We start from the raw sequence: 27884 nt of genomic DNA, 5'->3' as shown, positions 1-27884 counted from the left end.
GCAGATACTGTATATAAATGGTGCATTTACTTCTGAGCTTCAACTTCTGCTTATATGCACAGTCTTGTTCACACAACTGTCTGAAGTGGAGGCTGTGGTTTCCTATATACAGGAGCTATGGCTGTTCCCTTATCTGCTCCTTTAGCTTCCCTGGGATGATCACTCTCATGCACAAAATGTCTCCTCCCCATTCACTGCTAAACCTAGTACCAGTAGTGTGGTCTTAATGGCAGATTATAATAAGTATATAAATGTGTGTGTGTGTGTGTCTATATATATATATATATACACACTGTGTGTGTATATATATATATATATATATATATATACACACAAGTCTGTCAAAATTAAGAGGCCACTGTAAAATTTTCATTTTGTCTGATTTTTCTCTTTACAGGTATATTTTTGATTAAAATTTAAACTGCTCTTTTATTCTATAAACTACTGACAATATGTCTTCAAATTTCCAAGCACTAAATTTTATATCTATTTTCAGAAAATGAGAAATGGTCAAAATAACAAAAAAATGCAGTGCTTGCAGACCTCAAATAATGCTAAGAAAACAAGTTCATAATCATTTAGAAACAACAATACTAATGTTTTAACTCAGGAAGAGTTCAGAAATCAATATTTTATGGAATAACCATGATTTTTAGTCACAGCTTTCTTGCATCTTGTCATGCTTTTCACCAGCCTTTCACACTGCTTTTGTGTGACCTTATGCCACTCCTAGTACAAAAATTTAAGCAGTTCTTTGTTTGATGGCTTGATACTATCCATCTTCCTCTTGATTACATTCCAGAGGTTTTCAATGGAGTTCAGATCGGGATATTGGGCTGGCCATGACAGGGATTTGATGTGGTGGTCCTTCATCATCCACACATTGATTGACCTAGCTGTGTGGCATGGCACATTGTCCTGCTGGAAAAAACAGTCCTCAGAGTTGGGGAACATTGCCTGAGCAGAAGGAATCAACTGTTTTTCCAGGATAACCTTGTATGTGGCTTGATTCATACATCCTTCGCAAAGATTAACCTGCCCAATTCCAGCCTTGCTGAAGCATCCCCAGATCATCACCGATCCTCCACCAAATTTCACGGTGGTGCAAGACACTGTCACTTGTACGCCTCTCCAGGTATCCATACAACCATTAGATGACCAGGTGTTGGGCAAAGCTGAAAATTAGACTCATCAGAGAAGATTATTTTACTCCAGTCCTCTATGGTCCAATCCTTATGGTCTTTGGCAAACTTCAGCCTGGCTCTCCTTTGCTTCTCATTGATGAAAGGCTTTTTTCTAGCTTTACATGACTTGAGCCCTGCCTCTAGGAGCCTGTTACGAACTGTTCTTGCTGTGCACTTCACCCCAGCTGCCATTTGCCATTCCTTTTGTAGGTCACTTGATGTCATCCTGCAGTTGCTGTGTGACATTCGAATAAGATGACGGTCATCCCGCTTTGTTGTCCCGAATGTCTGCTGCTTGACCTTGTTGTAATGGACTGCCGTCTTAGAAATTTTAAGGATGGAGGCAACATGATGCTCATTGTATCCCTCTGCTAGTAAAGCCAGAATTGAGGTCTTCTTTTTCTCACTCAAGACTTTTCTTTTCAACTCCTTTGGCATGGTTAAAAGTTATTTTTTCATTCCTATTACTTTTGGGATATTACTAGCACTTGTTTTGCTATCCAGCTTGTCCTATTGCAAGAGGATTGTGAACACCACAGCAGGGTTTTTTTTATACTTTCCTTCGTTAAATAAGATTTTGTTCAGGTGATCACCTAATCAGAAGCACATTAAGTAGAATGAGGTGTACTCTGGTTGGAATTCAACTGACACTGGAATGGAATGGCTGTCAGACATGTAGAGAAGCTGATTTTTATAAAACTGTGCAGTGGTCATTAATTTTTGCCAGAGCTGTATATATACACCACTTCTATGTACTGAATCCTCATGTACATTGTCTGCAAAGGATAATATCAACATAGTAACAATACAGCTGCTATCATCCAGAAACAGCTCCACTCTAGCCCATGGACCTTGTCATTTATTGCAGTATCCACTTGAATGAGGCTGAACTTCAATGCCAGACACAATCTATAGATAAGGGTTCATTGACACCTCAGTATTTGGTCAGTATTTTGCATCAGTTTTTGTAAGACAAAACCAGGAGTGGAACCTTCAGAGAAAAATCAAAACATTTACACACGTTCTAGTTTTGGCATACAAATACTGATGAAATACTGATCAAAAATACTGTTGTGTGAATAAATTCTAATAGTGACACTAGGAAGACAGCCATGTGTTTCTTAGTTTATTACATTTTTGACTGATTGCTCCTACTAGCCAGTTTCCTACTCCACACTGATGAGGGGCAATACCCTGAAACAGCTGTCTGTGGATGGATACCATGTTTTGGCATAGGTGGTTTCCTTCATTGGAGACTGCCCTTCCCGTGGTTGTTCCTTCCCGGGGAAAGACCTGGCTAGTCATTGCTTGCGATGAGAAACATGTGATGGTGTCTCCGCGGCTTGTGTTTTGCATATTTTTACATATTTCCCATAAGGGATGGGGGCATTGCTCTAGAATCACTGCGTTGAGAGACATGTGATGGTGTCTCCGCAGTGTTGGATGTTGAGCTCCATGAGTTCATTCATCCTCATTTTTCACAGTCTTCTACTAGGCATTGCTCCTACTGGCCAGTTTCCTACTCCACACTGATGAGGGGCAATACCCCGAAACAGTTGTCTGTGGATGAATACCATGTTTTGGCATAGGTGGTTTCCTTCTGTTAAGGGCTGGCGGAACACACCAAATAATAAGATGGTGTTTAGGTGCGTTCGCAGCCCGGGGTCCACCGTGCAGAGGTGATAACTGCTGCTCGGTAATGGTGGACGCGATATGGCGGTGCAATAACGGCCCACACGGGGTTAACCTCACCCAAGGTGTACCGAGGCGAACTCTTATGACTTAGAGCCGCACTACCGCAAATAATAGATGCCGTAGCCTGTTTTCGCTCACAGAGCTCGGCAGAGTAAGAGCTAGCGTAACGTCACAGAACTCAGCCCTCAGACAGTAGGACTGAAGTCCCTCTAGACCGCTAGCGCCCGGTACCGCGACTGCGATACCAACAGGGATCAAATAAATGGCGTGTGCAAGTGTGCAGACGGCCGGTATGCACTGTGGCCTACAGCCTAGCCACTAGCAGGCGCTGACTCAGTCTCTAAACCCTAACAACAGACGTATCAAAGGGTAGGGGTTTCATAATGAGTCAGACACCAGATACATGCATCCATCATCATACACACCAAACTATTTGAGTCTATCTTAGCGCATGGCTGAGCGGCCATGCGAACCTTTTATAGCCGCAGGCGTCCGTGATCCTCCTTGCTTCTCGGATGGGCCAATCCGAACACGAGCAGGACCTGAGCACATGACCTTTGATCTCCAATGGGAGATCACTCCACAGGCATGCTCAGTGGCCCGACATGAGGACTTAGTCCCTGGAGGATCTTGCTGCTGAGCAGCATGCATTGCCAAAGCTGAACCAGGGGTGGCAGCAGCAAGCAAACCCATGGAGCTGCTCTGGACAGAGCGCCGGGACCGACGAGTTTGCTGAGCAAGCTCCTCTGCGGCTGGGGAGGAATGGGAGACCGTCGGAGGCAAGGCTCGGGATTCCCGCTGTGCAGCGCCGGAAATCCGACGCCTAACACCTTCATTGGAGACTGCCCTTCCCGTGGAAAGAGCTCGCTAGTCATTGCTTGCGTTGAGAAACATGTGATGGTGTCTCCGCGGCTTGTGTTTTGCATATTTTTACATATTTCCCATAAGGGATGGGGGTATTGCTCTAGAATCACTGCGTTGAGGAACATGTGATGGTGTCTCCGCAGTGTTGGATGTTGATCTCCATGAGTTCATTCATCCTCATTTTTCACAGCAATTTAGGATAGTCATGGGATTAATATTTTTTTATGATGGGAAGCAAATCACTTTAGTAAAATTGCTAATTCATGTATACATACCATAGGCCACTGCAGGTGTTCTAATGGTCCTAAAATGGCACTGGAAACTCATCAGCTGCAGCCCCTGGGACATAATTTGATACTTTATTAATGCATTATCTACTTAAAAAAGCACAGTTAGCATTTCCGTCCAACCAGCCTGGGGTCAACTCAAGATGTTTGCACCAAGTATGTAGCAAATGCTGTCCTCGGCTGTGTCCACTAGTCCCAAAAAGAATGAATGGAATGAAGGTGTACATGATCAACCTCAGCTCTATTTAGACAGGCCCATTCTTAGGATTAGTGGGGATCCCAGCTGTCGGACCTGCAGACATCAATAAGTTATCCCCAAACCTATGGATACTGGATATCTTATAAACCCATAACAAACGCTTTAAACATGCTACCAAAAATAGATAGTGAGATAATAAATGTAATGCACATTTTTCAGTATTTGCTAACTACATCACATAATTTTATTATAGAGGCCTCAAGATAAAGAATCATCTGATGGAAACAACATTGGAGACAATGACTGGACCCCAGCAGCCACATTAGAGAGGAGGAATGATATGCCTATGGAAGAAAATTTTGAAGATCTTCAGTATTTCCCAAATTTCTATAGACTTATAAAAAGTTTAAATTCAGGTAAATTTCTTACTAATATGGAGCAATGGATTTGCTTTTACATTTATTTATTTAAGTGCACATTTTATGTACCTTTCCCTTTTTCGTATCCTAGAAAATGATGCCAAAGAGAAGGAAACATTGATCACCATTATGAAAACGCTTATTGATTTTGTAAAAATGATGGTAAAATATGGGACGATTACGCCAGACGAAGGAGTCAGTTACTTGGGTAAGCATGATATGTTTCATGTATTCATTTCTCATACATGTGAGTATCCAGATAGAACAAAACACTGTAGATCATATGTCAGCTTTACTATGTAAATTGAGATGGGTAAAGGTATCCATACAGTAGAGATTTCAAAAGACAAAAAAAAGTCGATTTAAACCATTTTCTGTTGACATCAGCATCTTTTACTGATACGAACCATTGTGATATATTTTGGCCAATGGTGGAAATCTGTTATAAAGTTGCCGTGTTAGATTTTTGCAGCTTAAAAATTCATTAATGGTGGGTGACAGGTAATCATCCTATCTATAAATCCCCATAACGGGACATTGATCACAGCAAAGATTTTGTCTGAATTTTTGTCCAAGTTAACAATCTTTACAGACCAAATAAATAACCTAGACCTTCAAAAAATTGGCATTTAAAATATCTCTATTGTATGGCCGGCTATAAAGGCAGATGGCAGCTCAGCTATACTGCTAATATCACAAATAGTGCAAGGAATAACAGTATATGTAGTACATAGATCAGACAGTGTATGCATTTCCCCTGTGACTTCATAGTCTCGGCATAAGGGACTGTGCTCCTCATTAGGGCCTGTAAAACTATGATATTTCTCAGTTTCTCTCAATTGGGTCCAAGTTCATAAGTAAATATTAGTAAAACATTAACAGTATGTGATAGGAAAAATAAGTCAGTCCTTAAAATATCATTGATGTAATTTAAATAAATTGTCAAAATTCTGCCCCAGTTAATTACCCAATACAATTTGAACTATAGGGTGTACTTTTCAGCAAGGAAAAATCTTGGCAAGAAAGTTTATGTGTTATGGGCATCGTCCTATGGTCCAGGAGAAGTCCTGATGAGATGAGACGGCTGCTTGTTCCTCTGAAGCCAACCACTGAGCTCTTGCAGATCAATAGTAGAAAGAGTGAAGGCACTTGGAGATGCTTCAAATAGGAATTATTGTCAGTATTTCATATCTATTGGACACACCGCGGTAAGTACAGAACTATGTAACGTTTTAGGTGAAAAACCCTCCATCAGACATATGGCTATGTTCACTGCATATAGGTCAAGTGGATCCAAGGTGCGGATGGGTTACCCCCAAACAGGGACAACCAGGATCCAACTAAATCAAGGCCTGTGGTGTATGTTTCAAGTAAGCTCACCCCGCACCTTGGATCCCCTTGACCTATATGCAGTGAACAAAGCCTATACATCTGATGAAGGGTTTCTCACCTGAAACGTTACATAAATATGTACTTTGAAATTTCAGAGAAAATATACATTCAATAGCCAGTGGGGACTATGCAGCTCGAGCGACTAGCCCAAGTGGCCGGTCCCTGGCGGCTTCTCCCTGACTCACCCCTCTTAAGTGACAGGTCTCTCCCTATGCATACATGTAGGGACAGATAAGACACCCAAGCGAAGCGGGCATGGAGAAACTACAAAGGATCGGTTTTGGTCCACGGCTGGTTTTTAAATGTATTTTTTCTCAAAAATGCTGCAGCATTTCAGTGTAAAACATGTATGCATAGGGAGAGGCCGGTCACTTAAGAGAGGTGAGTCAAGGAGAAGCCGCCAGGGCCATGTAGGGACAGATCTGACACCCAAGGGAACTAGGCATAGAGAAACTGCAAAGGACCGGCTTCTCAGACTTTGGTCTGCGGCTGTTTTTTAAATGTATGTTTTCTCTAAAATGCTGCAGCATTTCAGTGTAAAACTTGCCTGACTGATATGAGAGCCAGTGTCTGATACATGTTACATGTGTTTCACTTTAAGCTTCAACAGTACATGATAATAAAGGTGAAGTTCCATTTCAAGAGTACATTTTCTTGTGCTTTTCTGAGATTATTAATGTAAAATATTCTCTTTGTTAGACAAATCAGCCCCAGCAGGAAATTAATATTCAGAACAATTATAGTCTACGTTGGCTGGCGGGTTATTAGAATATTTCTTAATCACTGCTCGCCCATCTTAAGCTGTAAGGAATCTAGGTCAGCTTGCTATCTCTTGGTAGATAAAGGCTTTTTTTGAAGGAATAGATGCAATGATAGATCTGATTTGAATATGTCGCGCTGGGACAGCTTGTTTTATCCCAGAGATTTGATGGAATATATCAGCAATGTATAATGCTATTGGGGAGGAAATTGTCCAGACATGGCATAAAATTTGGCAACAGAATCAAAGGCCCGGGGTCCAATATAGCATTGATGTCTGCAGTGGGAACGATATCTCCTGTTTTGCAAGGAAATGTTCTTCCATAATTAAATGAAAAGCACCATCAGAAATAATAAGAGAATACATTCTGAATGAACTGAATACCGAATATATCTCTATTCTTGTTGCTTGTGAATGCACAATGAAGCCGTGTCTATGCCCCCCCATGCCCAGGAAGGCAATGTGGGCACTGGTAACCGCTTTGCAGGCAGCGGAGGAGGAGCCCCTTGTTAGGTTACTAATCTGCTTCTCTATGGCTGCCTTGAAAGCGGATACCGGCTCCACTTCTGCCTTTGTGTACAACATACACTATCAAAATACAGCCCTAGTCATATGTAACGTGAGGGCGGCACTTGGGGCTGTGCAAGGAACTTGGGTCCCCTTCATCACTGCATAATAGAAGTCTATGGATTTTTTGTTACACTACCTCCGCTTCCAGTCTGTGAAAACATTTTTTATTAATATGAAAAGACGGAATATACGTCTGGTCTAGGTGTCCATGGCGTGGCAGAGTTGCATTTCCATACATAGGATGAGAACTTACTGTAAATGACATCATACAGGTCTGGATGCGGTTTGCGTTGCAGTGAGCACATCCATAGCAATAGGAAATGCCATGAAACGTCTCGTGGCAGGGCTGGAGATATGATCAGGGACTGCTATCTTTACAGAAGAGAATCATGGGGAATATATAACAGGGGGAATCAGTGTAGCCGCTGCTGCAGGGCCTTCGCCATTCTGTGAAATTCTGTGAAATTCAGAAACTGTGTTAATCCTGGTAAGGCCTGTCTCACATTTCCGTTTGTTTCCATCAGTCAAAATCCGCCGTTTTTGAAAAAAAAAAACGGATCCGCCATTTTTTTTGTCAGATGCGTTTTTTTCCCATTGACTTGCATTAGCGACGGATTTTGACGGCTGGTCATCCGTTGGATCCGTTTTTTGACGGATCCGCCAAAATTTTGGTGTCCGCTGACTTGCGTGGACGGACAATGAAATTTTTTTTGTCTGCACAGATCCGCACTTTTACACTGAGCAGGCCCGGAAGCATTTCCTTGCCAGAAAATTAACCCTAAAACCCGTTCTGGCGGCAGAAAAAATTCTCTCTTACTCTCGCTCTCTCTCTCTTACTCCTCCAGACCGCAGTTCCTTTAACTTTTCCCTGCATGCCGACTCTAGCGGATCCGTCAAATACACAGATCCGGTGCCATACGTTTCCCACACAACAGAGACGGATCCGTATTTAACGGATCTGGCGGATTTAGCCGGCCGTCAAAATACGGAAATGTGAAACAGGCCTAAAAGTCTTCAGAATACTGAGGCTCCTCGGGACCATAAGAAAAGTAGGGGAAGCAGAGGACAGACCAAGTGGGGGAAGCAGAGAGTAATTTTATAAGCTAATCCAGAATGCAGTCAGATCTAGTAAGCGCATTGAGCCTGTATTGTGAAATCTATATTAAGCCACGTTCACACAGTCAGTATTTGGTGAGTTTTTTACCTCAGTATTTGTAAGCCAAAACCAGGAGTGGGTGATAATACAGAAGTGGTGACGTGTTACTATTCTACTTTCCCTCTGATTGTTCCCCTCCTGGTTTTGACTTACAAATACTGAGGTAACATACTGAACGTGTGAACGTGGCCTTTCAGGGAATCTGTCCTTGTGATTTCCTCCCCCTACACCTGCCAAACTATTTTCATCGCTTTCTAGTTGATTGACATGTACGGAGAGACATGTCAGTCAATCGGAGCAGTGTGGGAAGAAGCGGACTAGGGACTTAATCGGCCTAATCAGGTTTTTCCTTATAGCAGCTGACATCTGGGTTATCTGACTATGTCTTCTGTGAAACGCTGAGGCATTTTAGAGTAAAACATACCTAGCTACAATCATGCAGTCTGGCTCTGATTCGTGCTGTCCATGGTTGGCTTGGCAGCATTAATCTGGTGACAAGTTGCCGGTAAAGGGAATCTGTCAGCAGGATTTCACACCAAAAACTACTTATTTGCACATGTAGCTCTTTCAAAGACAAGTACAGCAATACCTTTACATGGCCAGTCTGGTCTCCTATTACTGAGAAATCAGTGTTTCAATTGCTGTGCAAATGAGGCAGAACAGCTACTGCAGATCTGAAGCATCTGTCACTCCAGCTCTATTCTTCGTCCTCCTGCTTGACGAGCTCCTATGCCTGAAGTCACAGAGCATAGAGGTTGTCAGTCACACAGGAGGAAGCAGTGATGAACATAGAATAGAGCTGGAGTGACAGAGGCTTTAGATCTACAAACTCATTTGCATATTGATTAAATAGCTGATTTTTTAGTAAAGGAGGAACGGACTGGCCAAGTAAAGGTATTGCTGGACTTGACTTTGAAAGAGCTACATGCGCAAATAAAAAGTTTGGGGTGTGGAGTGATGCTGACAAATTCCCGTTAAGTTTAACCTGCCTTTTGGGGATTTTTTTTCAGTTGTTGGGTGCAGTTGTTTACAATACATGGGAATTTTGATAGCATTGTATTAGGGTCACGTGACTGCGCCCCTGCTGTGTTCCCCTATGATCAGTATTCTGATCAAGTGCTGTTCTCAGCTCCGAAAATATGAAATGTCACTGATTATGTGGCAGTTCCCCCTGAATACAACTATATGTTACCGCATATGTCCTGTAAGCAAGGTAGACACAGCAAACAGGCAAGACTCATGTGATGAAGTTGTTTGCTGAAGTTAAATAACCCCTCTAAGTACAGCACAATATAGTATCTTCTGTGTGATCCAGATTATGCGTTGCCTGTGTAGAGACAATTTATCAGCATTTGATGCAAATATTGAATATCTCTAGGATATTTCTGTATAAAGGTTATTGATTTTTTTTTTACCGACTTCATGGAATAACAGATAGATGTAATTTCAAGCCATGTGCATAATCGGAAATATTCTGCAAACAGTTCATCGTCCGCACTATGGATCTGACTATCAATAAGATAACATCTGCATGTTTTTGTCTACAGAGCAATATTTTAATGATCCGCTAAATCTCAAGGTCTCTCAAACTCCCCAGGTCAATTTATTTTTAACAGAAAATTGTATTCTAAACAATAACTAGCCGCCATGCTGGCAGAATAATATAGAATGGATTGCCCTTGTGAATCTCCGTAGCCCTTCCTAACCTTGGTTCCTTTTATCTCTATGCAATGTATCTGTCTGCTAAATATTAATGTACGTAAAATAGCTATCAGTCTCCCGAAAACGACTTTGTACGGCGGAGATTGATGTTCACGCGTAATGTTGGAATTCGCTTTTCTTTTAAGGACACTTTGAGATTGTTCTCTGGTTTTAGCACCAATGTCAGGACAGACTGGAGACAGGCAGTTGTGAAAGTAAATCTGAAACTAGCCTGTCCAGTTATATGAGAAAAGGTCTGCTTTTCCTCTAGAAACAGTGCCACTTTTGTTCATAGGTTGTGACTGGTAATGCAGCTCAGCCCCAATCAATAATGCTCTTCATCACCTTTAAATTCAATGTCACTGCTATACCATGTCCAACTGAAGAAAAAAAATAAATCACTGAAAGTTTAACCGTTGCTTCCATTTTTATTTCATAAACCAATAGAACACATGAAAATAAGTGACTTTGTAATATATTTTCTTAAACAATGTTTTATTAGAATTTTCAAGAAAAAAAAACAGAAATATAAAACATATATTCATATAGTGTGAATCATTTCCATATGGCATTTGAACATTGTATATCACAGCTATACAATATAATACAATTTTCTTTCATGTATCAAAGACATGGACACTAGAGATGAATGTGAACAACAATAAACAAATCGAACCAATAGGCAAGTGTATAAGCACCGGCGGGCATCTGGAAATATGAAGTTTTGAGTATGATGTGAGTAAGGAAAAGGGAGAAGGGAGAAAAAGGGTTCAAGATATGAATACATTTTCTATTTTAGATTTAAGTTCAATCCATTTATTCCATCTATCTCCATATAATTTTATTGATAGATTATTAATATAATGAATTTTTTCATATGTATAATGTTTATCGACCAACATAATCAATGTAACAACATCAGGTGGTTGCTTGTTGTTCCAACCTTTCGCTATTAGATACACAGCAGACATGAGGATATGAGCGACAAAAATTTTTTCTTTTTTAAACCTGTAGATTCCAATGAGTAACAAGGCTAGAGCTGGGTGTGGGTGAACATGCCAATTACATATAATCGAGATTAATTGAAAAACCTTGAGCCAATATACCTTTAGAATAGGGCATCCCCAGAACACATGAAGCAAGTCAGCTTGTGATCCACATCCGCGCCAACATAGACCAGACCCCCCTCCTCCAAAGTGTCTGAGTCTATTTGGAGTGAGATAGTATCTATGGACCAGCTTATAATGAGTCTCAGGAATATTCATACATTTTGTGGCTTTTGCCGCTATTTTGAATGATGTTGTCCATTGGGGAATTTGTATTTGTTTCTGTAAAGTGGTTTCCCACTTCTCAAAGCATCCTTTATTGGAAAAGGTATATTTATTAGTTAGAGTAGTGTATAAGGGTTTTAAGGAACTCTTGTGGCTGGGAGGTGTGTTAATTAAAAAATTGTAAATAGTATGATTAATCATGACCACTCCACAGAAATTTTTCTTATACCTGTCATACTCCTCTTTGAGCAGGAGATATGTCATGTATTCAGTATTGGGGACTCCATACTTGGTTTTAACCACTTTGTAATATATTTTATCAGAGAAATCTGCTTCTTCATCTACCAAAATGGATCATTCATTCTCCTAATTCTCAATTACTGGGTAAAATCCGTATTCAGTGAAGACAGATTGTTACATTACTGAAATAGGAGATGGTAGTTTATTTGAATAGGATTCTATGAAGATGACAGGAGTGAAGAAGAGGGAGAAGCTCTTCCTTTAAGGCCCCATCACACATAAAGATGCACCAGCGATCCCGACAATGATACGACCTTGTCAGGCTCGCTGATGCATCGCTACATGATCGCTGGTGAGCTGCCAAACAGGCAGCTTCACCAGCGATCAGCACCAGCGAGGATGCTGGTCTCTAAGGTAAATATCGGGTTACTAAGCGGCGCGCGTCACTTAGTTACCCGATGTGTACCTTAGAAACCTGCATGCTCGCACCAGGAGCTGCCAGCACGCAGGTTTCTAAGGTACACATCGGGTAACTAAGTGACGCGTGACGCTTAGTAACCCGATATTTACCTTAGAGACCAGCTCCCAGCACCTGCTTAGAGCGCTGGGAGCCTCACTGATCGTTGGCTCCCGCTGCCACACGCAGCGATGCGTGCTGGCCAGCGGGAGAGCAACGATGAAAAAATGGCCCAGGACGATGCTGCACGATCAGCGTTACCCGGCAGGGGGGCCAGTCGCTGATCCCCATCACACACAGCAATCTCGCTGGCGAGATCGCTGTGGCGTCACAAAATCAGTCATCTCGCTAGCAAGATCGCTGTGTGTGACGGGGCCTTAAGATCCTCCTTATTCCTTCACCTCCATAAAACTTATCTGCAGCAACTATCTTCTCCTATTACAGTAATATATCAATTTGACTTCACTGAATACAGATTTTACCCCTGATTTGAGAATTTTGAGAATGAATGATCAGTCCAGGAGGAGAAAGAAGCAGATATCCCTAATAAAATATATTACACAGTTTCTTATTTTCATCTGTACTGTTGATTTCTGAAATAAAAACGATGGTAACTCTTTAAGAGACAAGATATTATAAAAAATCTGAAATGGCAATTTTATTTTTTTTTTCTAAAACTGTTCAAAATTTTTATTCGACATGCAAGGGGTAATTTCCTTGCTATTCTCAGATTTACAAAGTTTGCTGCAGGTCATGTACAGCATTGATAAAAAGAACATTTAGTGAGATAATATAGGTAAGAAGCACTGTCAGTTTGTAAAACTTACATTAAAGGATTTACTACCAAAACAACAAGTTAAACCCTATCCATCCCCCAAGATGAGGCTCTGCAGGTCTGCCTTAAATGAAGCCGAGGTGGCCGTTTTGGAAAAAGCTGGGTATAGTGCTCTGGTATTTCTTCCAGTATCAGAGACAATGAGTGGAAGTCGATTATGGAGATCACCACTCTATTCAAGAAAGGACTATGCAGATCCCCATTCTCGGATTTCCAGAGCCAATTTTTCTGGATTGCTCGGTGATTGGACCCCAGCAATCAGCAAATTATCCCCATCCAACAGACAGGGAATAGCTCATTATTCTGGAAATAAACCTTTAAATTACTTGTACAGACCATCAGTTATGTAATAAAGATACTTACATGGCTCTATGCCAGACCTGGGCAAAGTGTGGCCCACAGGCCACATCCGGCCCTCTGGCTGTTCCAGTCTGGCCCGTGGAATCAGACAGCCGAGGTGTTGAAAACAGTGGCACAACCACTTGCTGTCTACTCAGTCACTCTCCATCCTCGCTGACTGCATTGGTGGAGGAGGGGCCTCCGCCTCCTTCCTCCACCAGTGTGTGAAACAGCTGACGAGATGACGTCTTGTCATAGCGTCAGCTGTGTGCTGCGGCGATTCAGCGCACCAGAGACAGAAGAAGAGGCAGAGCGCCATGGGAATGGGAGAAAGGGGAGTATGTGGTGTTTTTTTTTGTTTGTATTTTATTTATTTATGTGTTTGGGATGTTTGGCTACACATGTGGAGGCTATATGGGTCTCATCATGGACCTGGGGAGGCGGTGTGGGGCTCATGATGGGCATGGGGAGGCTCTGTGGTGCTCATACACTGGCCATGGGGAGGCTGTGTGGGGCTCATACGATATATAGAAGGGGCTGTATTCAGGTTCAAATGTGATATAGGGGACTGTCAGCATACTTAATTCTGCTCAATATAATTTAATATGTTAAAATAATTATAATTGACATGTTTATATTAATATTAAGCTTAAATTTCATCCTATTGGTTTGGCCCTCCACAACGGTCACGGTCTCTCATGTGCCCCCTTGGGAAAATTAATTGTCCACCCCTGCTCTATGCAAAGATGTCAACCACTTCTCTTTCCAGAACAATGGACTAAGAACTTCCTAAAGCGGTAAAAGCTGTACGATAGACACTGGGGAAACATATACCATGTTAGAATATTAAGATGGTAGATGTTTGCATGAAGAAACTTTGTCCTGAGTACTAAATCTTAGGAACGGTCTCCATTAAAGGGAATCTGTCATTGGGATCAACCCTCCTGAGCCAGCTATATTGGCATGCAGGTCATAGGAAGCTGAACAAAATTATACCTTAAGATCTGCAATCTGTTTGGGTAAAAATACAAGGACAGAACAATGGAAAGGACACCATTGTAGGCATTTACTACAGGCCCCCTGTGCAAGCTGAAGATATGGATGAACTCTTTATGCATCAAATGGCCAAGTTCTCCAAAAAATATGACATAGTTGTCATGGGAGAATTCAACCATCCAGACATTTGTTGGGAATCTCTCTCAGGCAAAACTAACAGGTCAAGGAAATTCTTATCCTCTCTTGCTGACAACTTTATCTTCCAAAAGGTAGGGGAGAAAACAAGGGGAACTGCTACCTTGGATCTAATCCTTATAAACAGGGAGGAAATGGTTGAGGAGGTAAAAGTGGCTGGGACCCTAGGAGGTAGCGACCATGCTATTTTAGAATTTTGGATAACTAGAAGAGGAAGACCTGTGAAGACTCGGACGTCAAGGTTAGATTTCAGAAAGGCAGATTTTAAGGGATTCAGAAAGAGAATTGGAGGGATCCAATGGCTGGATATCCTTAAAGACAAAAATGTCCAGGAAGGATGGGAAATCTTGAAAAATGAAATTCTCAAAGCACAATTGTTAAGAATTCCAAAAAGAGGGAAGAATAGGAAGCATTTAAGGAAGCCAGGATGGATGAACACAGAACTTAAGAACATGCTAAAAAGGAAGAAAAAAATGTTTATAAAATGGAAAGAGGGAGGCATATCTAAAGAAGAATATATTGCTGTCTGCAGAACCTGCAGGGCACAAATCAGATTAGTAAAGCTGACAATGAATTGAGGCTTGCAAGAGATGTCAAAAGCAATAATAAAGGATTTTGGGAATATGTCAAAAGTAAAAGAAAAGTCAAAGATGCTATAGGATTTTTACAGAATGAAAATGATGAAATGGTAAGACAGGATGTTGAGAAGGCCGAACTTTTAACTTCCTTTTTTGCATCTGTTTTCTCTCAGAAAGGAAATGTAACATCAACTGTTCTTCACTGTCCTATTAAGGGAATAGAAGAATCCAGGATATCTATAAACAGAAAGATAGTGAGGAAACACTTAGCTAACCTAAATGAATTCAAGTCTCCAGGTCCAGATGAATTACACCCCAGAGTGCTAAAGGAGATAGCAGAAGAAATTTTTGAACCCCTCTCCATAATCTTTGAAAATTCTTGGAGAACAGGAGAAGTGCCAGAAGACTGGAGAAGAGCAAATGTTGTTCCTATCTTCAAAAAGGGGAAGAAGGTGGACCCAGGCAACTATAGGCCGGTGAGTCTGACTTCTATACCAGGTAAGATCTTTGAACAAATTATTAAGCAACATGTATGTCAGTACCTGGATAAGAATGAAGTGATTAAACAGAGCCAGCATGGGTTTGTAACTAATAAGTCATGTCAGACTAACTTAATTTCCTTCTATGACAGAATCACTGATTGGGTGGATCAAGGAAATGCTGTAGATATAGTATATCTTGACTTCAGCAAAGCATTTGACAAAGTATCTCATACAATCCTTATTGAAAAAATGACTGACTAAGTATGGAATGGACAAGGCAACTGTTAGGTGGATTCATAACTGGCTTAGTGATCGGACCCAAGGAGTGGTCGTAAATGGCTGCACATCCACTTGGAAGAATGTCTCAAGTGGGGTACCACAGGGCTCTGTCCTGGGCCCTGTATTGTTCAACATCTTTATCAATGATTTAGATGAAGGAATTGAGGGTAAACTGATTAAATTTGCTGATGACACAAAGCTAGGAGGGATAGCTAATACTAGAGAAGAGAAAGAGAGGATTCAAAAAGATATAAATAAACTGGAGAAGTGGGCAGCAACTAACAGAATGGTTTTTAACAGGGAAAAATGCAAAGTACTACATCTGGGCAATAAAAATGAAAAAAGCATATACAGAATGGGAGGAATAGGCCTAAGCAACAGCATATGTGAAAAAGACTAATAGATCACAGACTGAATATGAGTCAACAGTGTGATGCAGCAGCAAAAAAGGCAAATGCAATTCTAGGATGTATTAACAGAAGCATACAGTCAAGATCACGTGAAGTCATTATTTCCCTCTACTCCTCTTTGGTCAGACCTCATCTGGAATACTGTGTTCAGTTTTGGGAGCCACATTTTAAAAAAGACATCAACAAACTGGAGCAAGTTCAGAAAAGAGCAACCAGAATGGTGACCGGTCTGCAAACCATGTCTTATGAGGAAAGGTTGCAGGATTTGGGATTGTTTAGTTTGCAAAAGAGAAGACTGAGAGGAGACTTAATAGCTGTCTACAAATATCTAAAGGGCTGTCACATTGTAGAAGGATCAACTTTATTCTCATTTGCACAAGGAAAGACTAGAAGCAATGGGCTGAAACTGAATGGGAGGAGACACAGATTAGATATTAGAAAAAACTTTTTGACAGTTAGAGTGATCAATGAGTGGAACAAGCTGCCACGAGAAGTGGTGAGTTTTCCTTTGGTGGAAGTCTTCAAACAGAGGCTGGACAGACATCTGACTGGGATGATTTTGCGAGTCCTGCTTTGGGCAGGGGGTTGGACCAGATGGCCCAGGAGGTCCCTTCCAACTCTAGGATTCAAATTCAAATCCGATGTCTTATTGCAGAAAAATCCAAAGTTTTTATTATATGTTAATAAGCTATTAAGATCTTTTAGCCGGATGTAGATCTAAGAATCTGCCTCCAGAGCTTATTTTTAATAAAATGGGGAGTTACCAGTGTGAGACACTTAACTAACAAACAAAAGTAGAACTTACCTTTCTCTCCTTACAAACACATTTGCTGCAGCTCGCACAGGTCTGCTGTGTAACAACAATATCGCAACCTTGTCTGCCTGTGAGATTGAAGCTGAAGCTGAACGGTACCTGCAGTTGCATCAGGTATAATCACACACAGCGCTGCAGTGAGATCAGGAAAGCGGAAAAAAGCCATTACATGTCTCACACTGGTAGGACCCCCTTTAATTTAAAATAATCCCTGGAGTCATATTCTCAGGCAGATCCGTGTCCTGCCTATAGTCCTGGTCAGCTCATTCACATATGACAAAAATATGGCTATCTCTGGAATAAGAAATCAGACCCCAGATATCAAGGTATCATTTTATTCAGATTACTATGACCTGCATGTGCAGGTAATGTGATGGCTTAGGAGGTTTGATTCTTCTGACTAATTTCCTTTAATGAAGCAATAGCCAATATAGATTTGTGAAGTTTATACTCAATCATTCACCACATACCCTTACTGTTAGCTACTAAGTGTCCTCCTGCTGCTGAGATCTCACACTGCTCAGTACAAGCTGCAGTTGTCAGGCTGGGAGGGTGAAGACCGAATACACTAGGAGTTATGGGCTGTCTCATGCTTTAACTAGACTCATAGATGCTCATTTTACCATGATTATACCACCATTCTGACATGGATTCTTAAAGTAGTACATCACCCTTATCAGGCCTAAGAGATCTATTTAACCCCTTTAACCCCAAGGGTGGTTTGCATGTTAATGACCAGGCCAATTTTTACTATTCTGATCATTGTCCTTTTAAGAGGTAATAACTCTGGAACGCTTCAATGGATACTGGTGATTCTGACATTGTTTTCTCCTGACATAATGTACTTCATGATAGTGGTAAAATTTATTTGATATGACTTGAGTTTATTTGTGAAAAAAAAATGGAAATTTGGCAAAAATTTTGCAATTTTCCAACTTTGAATTTTCATGCCCTTTAAAACAGATAAATATGTCACACAAAGTAGTTAATAAATAACATTTCCCACACGTCTACTTTACATCAGCACAATTTTGGAGCCAAAATTTTTTTAGTTAGAAGGTTTAAAAGTTGACCTGCAATTTCTCATTTTTGCAAAAAAATTTACAAAACCATTTTTTTAGGGACCATCACATTTGAAGTAACTTTGAGGGGTCTATATGATAGAAAATACCCAAAATTGACACCATTCTGAAAACTGCACCCCTCAAGGTGCTCAAAACCACATTCAAAAAGTTTATTAACCCTTCAGATGCTTCACAGGTGCTTTAACTTCTTTTCACAAAAAAATTACTTCAGAACCAATTTATTTTACCAAGGGTAATAGGAGAAATTGGACCCCAAAAATTGTTTTACAATTTGTCCTGAGGACGCTGATACCCCATATATGCAGGTAAACCACTGTTTGGGCACATGGCAGCGCTCAGAAGGGAAGGAGCACCGTTTGACTTTTTCAATGCAGAATTGGCTGGAATTGAGATCGGACGCAATGTCGCGTTTGGAGAGCCCCTGATGTGCCTAAACATTGGAAACCCCCCCACAAGTGACACCATTTTAGAAAGTAGACCCCCTAAGGATCTTATCTAGATGTGTGGTGAGCACTTTGAACCCCCAAGTGCTTCACAGAAGTTTATAATGTAGAGCCGTAAAAATAAAAAAATCATATTTTTTCACACAAATGATCTTTTAACCCCAAATATTTTATTTTCCCAAGGGTAACAAGAGAACTTGGACCCCAAGAGTTGTTGTGCAATTTGTCCTGAGTGTGCTGATACCCTTTATGTGGGGGTAAACCACTGTTTGGGGCGCATGGCAGAGCTCGGAAGGGAAGGAGCGCCGTTTGACTTTTCAATGCAAAATAGGCTAAATTGAGATCAGACGCCATGTCGCATTTGGAGAGCCCCTGATGTGCCTAAACAATGGAAACCCTAATCCAAACCCTAACCACAAACCTAACCCTAACACACCCCTAACCGTAATCCCAACCCTAACTCTAATCCCAACCCTAACGCTATTCCCAACAGTAACCGTAATCCTAACTTTAGCCCCAACCCTAACCCTAACATTAGCCTCAATCCTAATCCAAACTTTAGCCCCAACCTGAACCCAAACCCTAGCCCTAACCCAAATGGGAAAATGGAAATAAATACTTTTTTTATTTTATAATTTTTTTGGTGATAAAGGGGAGTTTGATTTACTATTTATAGCGGGTTTTTATATTTGGCAGCTGTCACACACTAAAAGACGCTTTTTATTGCAAAAAATAGTGTTTGAATCACCACATTTGGAGAGCTATAATTTTTCCATATTTTGGCCCATAGAGTTATGTGAGGTCTTGTTTTTTGCAGGACGAGTTGATGTTTTTATTGGTACCATTTTCGGGCACATGACATTGTTTGATCGCTTTTTATTCAGGTTTTTTGGGAGGCAGAATGAACAAAAGCCAGCAATTCATGAATTTCGTTTGGGGGGGAGCGTTTATACCATTCCACGTGTGGTAAAATTGATAAGGCAGTTTTATTCTTCGGGTCAGTACGATGACCGCAATAGCTCATTATATCATTTTTTATGTTTTGCCGCTTTTGTACAATAAAAACTATTTTATATAAAAAATAATTATTTTTGCATCCATTTATTCTAAGAGCTATAATTTTTTTATTTTTCTGGTGATGGAGCTATATAGCAGCTTGTTTTTTTGTGGGACAAGATGATGTTTTCAGTGATACCACGTTTATTTATATCTGTCTTTTTGATCGCGTGTTATTCCACTTTTTGTTCGACAGTATGACGATAAAGCATTGTGTTTTTGCCTTGTTTTTTTTTTTTTTAATGGTGTTCACTAAAGGGGTTAACTAGTGGGACAGTATTATAGGTCGGGTCGTTACGGACGCGGTGATACTAAATATGTGTACTTTTATTGTTTAGTTTTTTTTATTTAACTATTTATTTATTGGTGGACTATATATTGATTTTTTATTAATTTTTATTATTTTTTTAAATATTTTTACAATTATTTACAAAAATTTTTAATTTAATTCTTACTTTCACACTGTGTCCCACTATGGGACACTCTTTTTATGCAGGCTGATCGCTTATATATCATGAAGATCTGCATGCTATAGAAGCTGTCAGTGCTGCAGCTTCTATAACACTAACCTGAGAGACTTCATGACATGCACTGCGCATGACAGGAAGTCTTTCAGCTCTGGAGACCCGGATGTCGTCTCCGATCCAAAGGCCGAGGAGCTGTTGTCAGAGCTGACAGCCCCTCTGCCTGCTCCCGGAACGCTGCGATCATGTTTGATCGCAGTGTTCCGGGGGTTAAAGTGTCGGGTGTCAGTTGTGAGAATCAGCTGACACCCGGCGGCAATTAGCCGCGCTCCCCCCGTGAGCGCGGCTGATCGCACATGACGTACTATACCGTCCATGGTCATTAAAGCCCAGGACACATGGATGGTATGGTATGTCAAATGTCACAAAGGGGTTAATAATGGTTGCAGATTGCATTGCTTAATCTGGTGTCAGATCCCCTTTAAAGGGAATCTGTCGCTGGGATTTTACCCACGAAACTATTTACATGTGCTTGCAGCGCTTTCAAAGAGTCCAACAATACCTTTACATGGCCAGTCCATTCCTCCACCACTGAGAAATCAGCATTTGAATTGATATACAAATGAGGCTGAAAAGCTATTGAAAATCTAAATCCTCTATCACTACAGCTCTATTCAGTGCCCAGCGCCGCCTCCTCTTGCTTAACTGACCGGCTCTAAGCTTTGTGACTGCAGGCAAAGGCTCTGTGAATTCAAGCATGAGAAGGCAGCGCTGGACAGGGAATAGAGCTGGAGTGACAGAGGTTTCTGATCAACAAATAGGTCTTCAGTCTTACTCGCATGTCAATTCAAATGCTGTTTTCTCGCTAATGGAGGAATGGATTGGCTATAAAAAGGTATTATTGGTCTTGTCTGTGAAAGTGCTATATGCAGATCTTTTAAAGGCAATTTATCACCAGGTTCATGAGCTCAAACCAACCTCAGGCAGTATGAATCAGAGCCTGACTGCATAATTGAAGCAACATATGTTTTACTCTAAAATTCCCCAGTGCTTCAGAGAATACATAGTGTAAAAAGCTGTCCGGGAACTATAAGGAGAGACCTGATTAGTCCCATGCAGTCCTCAGTCGGCTTCTTCCTACTCCGTTCCAGTTGACTGACAAGTGTCTCCAAATGTACACACATACAGTAAAGTAACTGGAGTGGGGTGGAAAGAAACCAACCAAGGACTAGACGGTCTCCCCTTGTGGTAACCGGCTGGCGATTCTTAGTAAAGCAAACCTGGCAATCACACATCCAGCCTCTGATTCCTGCTGCCTGTAGATTGGGCAGCATTAGTTTAAATGACCAGTTCCCTTAAAATTCGCTTTTAAGGAACATTAGTGTTTAGCTGTAAATCACAAAAATCAAGTTTAAGGACTGCGACTTTGTAGTGCTAAACTAAATAAACTATCGATTCATCTTGAGAATTTGATCATTCACTTTTCCTATATTTAGTGACTGCAATTATGTAAAGATGAGCATCCAAACAGGCCAAAGCAGCATATTAAAAATGAAGTTTTGTATTAAGCACTATCATGATTCATATCCATTATCAGCGGTAGAGCGTGCATCAGAGCTTTTGGTAAGAGTGCAAATAATTATTACATTACTGGAAGTGCTTCCTATAAATTATTCTCCTGTATATTTAAGAGTATATTCAAGCTAAGAAGAGTCGGGCCTTTCTGTAATTACTGATTTGTGCTTTAGACTCATATTTAAAAGGTAAAAAATGTGTCATGATCCCAGTGCAGGTTTTCGAGCTGCACGTCAGGGGTTAATGTCTGAAGCTCTGTGCAGGTTTTGACCTGCACACCTGGGGTTAATGATTGTGGCCTCTTTCTGGTTCTGGGAGAGCTTATTAAACCCCTGGGAAGCTCCAATCCCTGCCAGTTATACTTTTGCCTTTGGCCGAGTGTGGTGACCTCTGTGTGCCTGTGCCTGTTCGTTGTTATAGCTTGTTTATATTGTTCTGACCCGGTTCTGTTTCCCGTTGTGAGTTTGCCTGTTGATTCTGTACTGCACTACCCTCTCTGTGTATGACTCATTGCCTGTGATCTGACTACTCTCTGCTCGCCCCTCTTGTACCTTGCAGCTATCTCTGTGTATGACTCATTGGCTACGTCCTGACTATCCTCCCTGTCTATGCCCCTTGGTAACTTTGTCTCGCAGTTACCCTGCTAGGAGTTCTCTTGCAGCTCCTAGCTCTCTGGAGTTTAGGCCTCGCCCCTAGCAGTCACCTGCTTCAGGTCCTGCGGTTCTGAAGTACGCATCTACTTTGCTGCTGCCCGCTCCACAGGTATCTTTGAGCACAGTTCGCTTTACTCAGGACACGCGCACTGACTCAGTGAGCACATTCAGTGCGGTGTTCCTGACAAAATGCTGGTGTAAGTGATCAGTTGTACTTATAAATGCTTTTGTGGACTTTTTGTATTGTTCCAAGGCATCTTAAATGAAGCAACTTTTTAAATGATCTTTATTGATAATATCTAGTCAATTTATGTATACATTTATTAAAAAAAAACCTAAAAGCTATATTCAGCTCACCTCCCATATGAAAGCACATGTAGAGCCACGAGGTGTGCAAGGACAAGAGATACAGTAGGTATAGTCACAAAAAATAGATCCAGCACTTGGTCTCCCCAAAAGGATTAGGATAAAAACATTACCATTTCGAAATGCGTAGGCAAGTTCTACTCTTTCCAGAATGTGCTGTTTTTTATGTGTGCATTTTTTTAAATTTTGCGATGAACCAATAAACATCTAATGTTTTTATCCTAATCCTTTTGGAGACCAACTACTGGACAAATTCTTATTAACCTTTTACACCAAGGGGTAAAAGGAACCCTATTTTAGGGATTGTGCATAAAACTTGACTTTTATTATTTAAATTCCTTTTGGTCCTTTTGGAAGTGCATTGAGCAGCAGGGTGGTGTGCTGGTAAAAGGGAAAAAAAATCTTTTAAATCTGCCTGAGCGAGTGTGAACGAGCTGAGTGTGACCTGAGCGTAAGTGCGAACTGTGGTAAGTGTGTGACTTGTGATTCAGTGACTTTGGATTCAGGGAGTTTCCAAGGGAGGTATTACTGAATTACTGTTATATTTTAATAATACTTTTTATTCATTTTTGCTTATCTTTTCTGTCTGGTGCAATCCCCATTAGGATGTGCTCCACTATTGCCAATGCCATCCAGTGTACGTCTTGCCGCATGTATGAAATCCTTGAACAGCCGGTCGAGGGTGCATACTGCTGTGCGAGATGTGAGCACGTTGTGCATTTGGAAGCCCAGATACTGAATCTAAATGTGCAGCTGGCAACACTGAGATCCATAGACAATATGGAAAGGAGTCTTCTGCTCACTGAGCAGACGCGCAATGGGATAGATGAGGGGGGGTGCTAGGTTGGAGCTGCAGGACAATCAAGCAGCTAGCTGGGTGACAGTTAGAAGGCGGGGTAGAGGGAAGAGTACCAGGGAGGCTAGTCCTGATCTGGTACACCCCAATAAGTTTGCTAAGTTGGCAGATGAGGGGAGTGTTAGTGCAGGAGTAGCACTGCTGCAGCAAGGCATGTCCTGTGAAAGGCAGAGGAGTGTCTGCTCCAGTAAGGGGGGAAATAGGAGAGCAGGGTAGGCCAGACAGGTGCTGGTAGTGGGGGACTCAATTATTAGGGGAACAGATAGGGCAATCTTTCACAAAGACAGGGATCATCGAATGGTGTGCTGCCTACCTGGTGCTCGAGTCCGACACATCGCTGATTGGGTTGACAGATTACTGGGAGGGGCTGGTGAGGATCCAATCGGTCATGGTGCACATTGGTACAAATGACAAAGTTAGAAGTAGGTGGAAGGTCCTTAAAGATGATTTCAGGGAATTAGGCTGCAAGCTTAAAGCAAGGACCTCCAAGGTGGTATTTTCGGAAATACTTCCTGTACCACGTGCCACGCCAGAGAGGCAATGGGAGATTAGGGAGGTTAATAAGTGGCTCAGCAATTGGTGTTGGAAGGAGGGGTTTGGGTTCCTGGAGAACTGGGCCGACTTCTCAGTTGGCTACAGGTTCTACGCTAGGGACGGGCTGCACCTCAATGGGGAGGGTGCAGCTTTGCTGGGGGAGAAAATGGCTAGAAGGTTGGAGGAGTGTTTAAACTAAGGACGGGGGGAGGGTATTCCTTTTATAGGAGGGGAAGACAGTGCAGATAGAGACTTGGGCACAAATAATGAAATTGGGGGTGGGGTTAGAACAGTTAATAATTTAAGAAAAAATAGAGGTACAGAGAGATACATAAAGTGCATCTATACTAATGCCAGAAACCTCGCCAACAAAATGGAGGAATTGGAGTTAATGTTGTTGGAACGTAATTATGACATGATGGGGATATCTGAGACATGGCTGGACGAGAGCCATGACTGGGCGGTTAATTTACAGGGCTATAGTCTGTTCAGAAATGACCATACAAATAAGCGAGGGGGAGGCGTGTGTTTATATGTAAAATCATCCTTAAAACCCATCCTGCGTGATAATATATGAATCTAATGAAAATGTAGAATCCCTGTGGGTGGAGATAAGGGGAGGGGGAAAAAATAATAAATTACTGATAGGGGTTTGTTATAAGTTTCCAAAAATAATGGAAGCAACAGAGAATATCCTCATCAAGCAAATAGATGAAGCAGCGACTCAAGGAGAAGTCATTATTATGGGGACTTCAACTACCCTGAAATACATTGGGGAACCGAAACCTGCAGTTCAAGCAAAGGTAATAGGTTTTTGACAACTATGAGAGACAATTACCTTTCACAACTGGTTCAGGACCCAACAAGAGGGTCTAGCATTAACCAACAGGCCAGACCGCATATCTTTTCTAAGAGATACGATACTGGAGTATCTGAAGAAGAATGACCTCATGACCCAATATCAACATGGGTTTACAGGGGACCGTTCCTGTCAGACTAATCTGATAAGCTTTTATGAAGAGGTAAGTTCCGGACTGGACCAAGGGAATGCAGTGGACGTGGTGTACATGGACTTTTCAAAAGCTTTTGATACGGTGCCACACAAAAGGTTGATACATAAAATGAGAACAATAGGGATAGGGGAAAATATGTGTAAGTGGGTTAAGAGCTGGCTCAGGGATAGGAAACAAAGGGTGGTTATTAATGGAGTACACTCGGACTGGTCACGGTTAGCAGTGGGGTACCACAGGGGTCAGTTTTGGGCCCGCTTCTTTTTAACATATTGTTAGGGACAGCGGAACGCACTAACTATAAATAATAGGAAGTGCGTTCGCCGCCGGGGGTCCACCGTGCAGTAGGTGTAACAACCGATGATGAATAATGGCAGACTCGCTATATGGCGGTATACTGCGCTCGGGTTAAATGTCACCTGAGGTGCGCAGAGCGGACTCTGTTAAACTCACAGAGGCGCTAAAGCATAAATGCCGAGCCTGTTAGCTTCACAGGTCTCAGCTGGCGTGCACACATGGTATATGGTCACAGGATACGGCCTAAGACAGAGGTCGGTGTCCGTCCTGACCTACAGCACGTACGGCGTCGCTACCGCGGACTCCGGTAAGTGCTGCTAACTGCAGCGCGGCAGTAACTACTGCCGCTATACGACAGTGCCGTGAGGCTTCACACTATCGGACGCTAGTGTAGCGGTGCGGTATGCACTGTGGCGTATGGCTTGCCACGGACTGGCGCTGACTATAACTCTAATTCCCTATCCACATGCGTAATATCAGAGGGAAGGGGTTTCATAATGAGTCAGTCACCAGAATCATACATCTGTCACCATTCACACATAGCAAGTGTAGCCTATACTAGCGCATGGCCGAGCAGCCATGCGGACCTTTCATAGTCGTGCGGGACCTTCCAGATCTCTGAGATGGACCAATGAGATCAGGAGAAGGACCTGAGCACGTGACTCCCGATCTCCAATGGGAGATCGTCTCGTGAGCATGCTCAGTAGAGCGGCGGAGGGACTTGGCCTCAGGAGCGATTTCCTGCTGAGCAGTCTGCATTGCTATTGCTGACCCAAAGGTGGCAGCAAGAGCCAGACCCATAGAGCAGGTCTGGGCAGAGCGCCTGTGACACTGGGATTGCTGAGCAATCTCCTCTGTGGTCGATAAATAATGGGAGACTGCAGAATGTGAAGCTCTGGATTCCTGCTGTGTAGCTGCAGAAATCTGATGCCTAACATTACCCCCCCCCCTGGCAAAATTTTTTGCCACATACCACCATATGACCCACAGAGGCGTAGGCCTCAGGCTCGTCCACAGACCAGCCTGATGCCCCGGCAGATGACTTGAAAAACCGGGACATATGAATTGGTCTGAGAGAAGGCACGTGGAGGGCGTCGGGGATGGCTAAGTTGCTAGGAGCCGAAGTTGGAGTGGGGCGCCGAAGTGTGTCGGTGGGCATCTTCATTCTCATTACAGAGATTTGAGTGAAATGCGGGGTGCGACCCAGACTGTCGCGGACCTCCATTGCCCAGTCTGCCACCGGCAAGGGACACCGTAACCCAGCCGACCTCTGTTTAGAGGATCTACTCCGAGCACAGGTGGCGCATGCCTGAATATATTCTTTAGTGTCCCGAGCCCTGTGCGGCCACCAATAAGAGCTAGCCAGGAGTTTTGTGGTACGCTTGTAACCAAAGTGACCACCCACTCTGGACGCATGTGCCCACGCGAGAACCTTGGACCACAGGTGAGGCGGAACAAAGGTTTTGCTCGGCGGCACTAGTTCAAGGACGACAGGACCCATGAACTTCAGATTCCCGGTGAGGGGTGCAGAATGATCCGCAGCCACCTCCACAGAGGCTACTTGAACACTGTCCCCCATGCACCTTCCACACAGTCCTTGCTCTAGCCCAGTATACTCCCCGAAGACCACTCAATATGGGGAGAATGGCAACGTAACCAGGGGAGTCCGAGAAGCACCTGGTCGATGCCCTTAGGCATGATGAGCAGGGACAATGTCTCGCGATGAGACAGGGAGATTGAGAACCCCAGGGGTGCTGTCTGGTGGGTAATCTGAGACGGTAAGGGAGATCCGTTAACCACCCTAACGGTCACGGGGTGAGGAAGCGGCACCAGTGGAATGGCGTGTTTTTGGGCAAAGGCTGAGGACATAATGTTTCCCTCTGCCCCAGAGTCCACTGTGACCTCTACCTCCCAGGAGGAAGCCCCGCTATCTAATGTCCCTCGGAATACTGGTTTGGAGAACGTTTTCGTATTAGGTAGATCTCCACCAACCGCCACCGGAGGTGAACGTTTTTTCGACCGCTGCGGACACCTACTAGCCAGGTGGTCCGACTGTCGACACAGGTAGCAGCAAGTGGGACCCTGTGCCGGACGTGGTTTCAGACCGGTACGGGACACGTCCATGGGTTCAGGAGGTAAAACCTCCAGATCAGGAGGCTCCAGCAATTCGGAGAAGCCAGGAGTCGACCTAAACTTCTGTCTGGATTGAGTACGCTCCAGCCCGCGCTCCGTAAAACGGAGGTCTATACGGGTGGAGATCGCTATCAACTCTTCCAGGCTGATAGGAACCTCCCTTGTGGATAAGGCATCTTTGACATGTTCAGCCAACCCTCTCCAGAACACAGGGATGAGTGCTCTATCAGGCCACTCGAGCTCGGAAGCCAGTGTCCAGAAACGAACGCATACTGACTGACCGACTGAG

The 27884-nt window shown here is 42.6% G+C and overlaps 1 protein-coding gene across 2 annotated transcripts in view; it reads left to right on the top strand.

The window, feature by feature from the left end:
- The window catches only part of SCG3 (secretogranin III), a 99395-nt gene that overhangs the window by 36602 nt on the left and 34909 nt on the right, over nt 1–27884 (top strand). For both annotated transcript variants that reach the window (XM_073568429.1, XM_073568430.1), the window contains exons 7-8: nt 4483–4645; nt 4740–4856. In XM_073568429.1, the coding sequence (XP_073424530.1) occupies nt 4483–4645; nt 4740–4856 (280 nt within the window). The remainder of the gene's footprint in view (nt 1–4482; nt 4646–4739; nt 4857–27884) is intronic.

This window comes from Dendrobates tinctorius, unplaced genomic scaffold (assembly GCF_039654945.1).
Source record: "Dendrobates tinctorius isolate UK_male_01 unplaced genomic scaffold, ASM3965494v1 ptg000022l, whole genome shotgun sequence".
Taxonomy (NCBI): Eukaryota; Metazoa; Chordata; class Amphibia; order Anura; family Dendrobatidae; genus Dendrobates; species Dendrobates tinctorius.
Note: the sequence above shows the minus strand (reverse complement) of the source record. Positions and strands in the feature narration are given on the sequence as shown.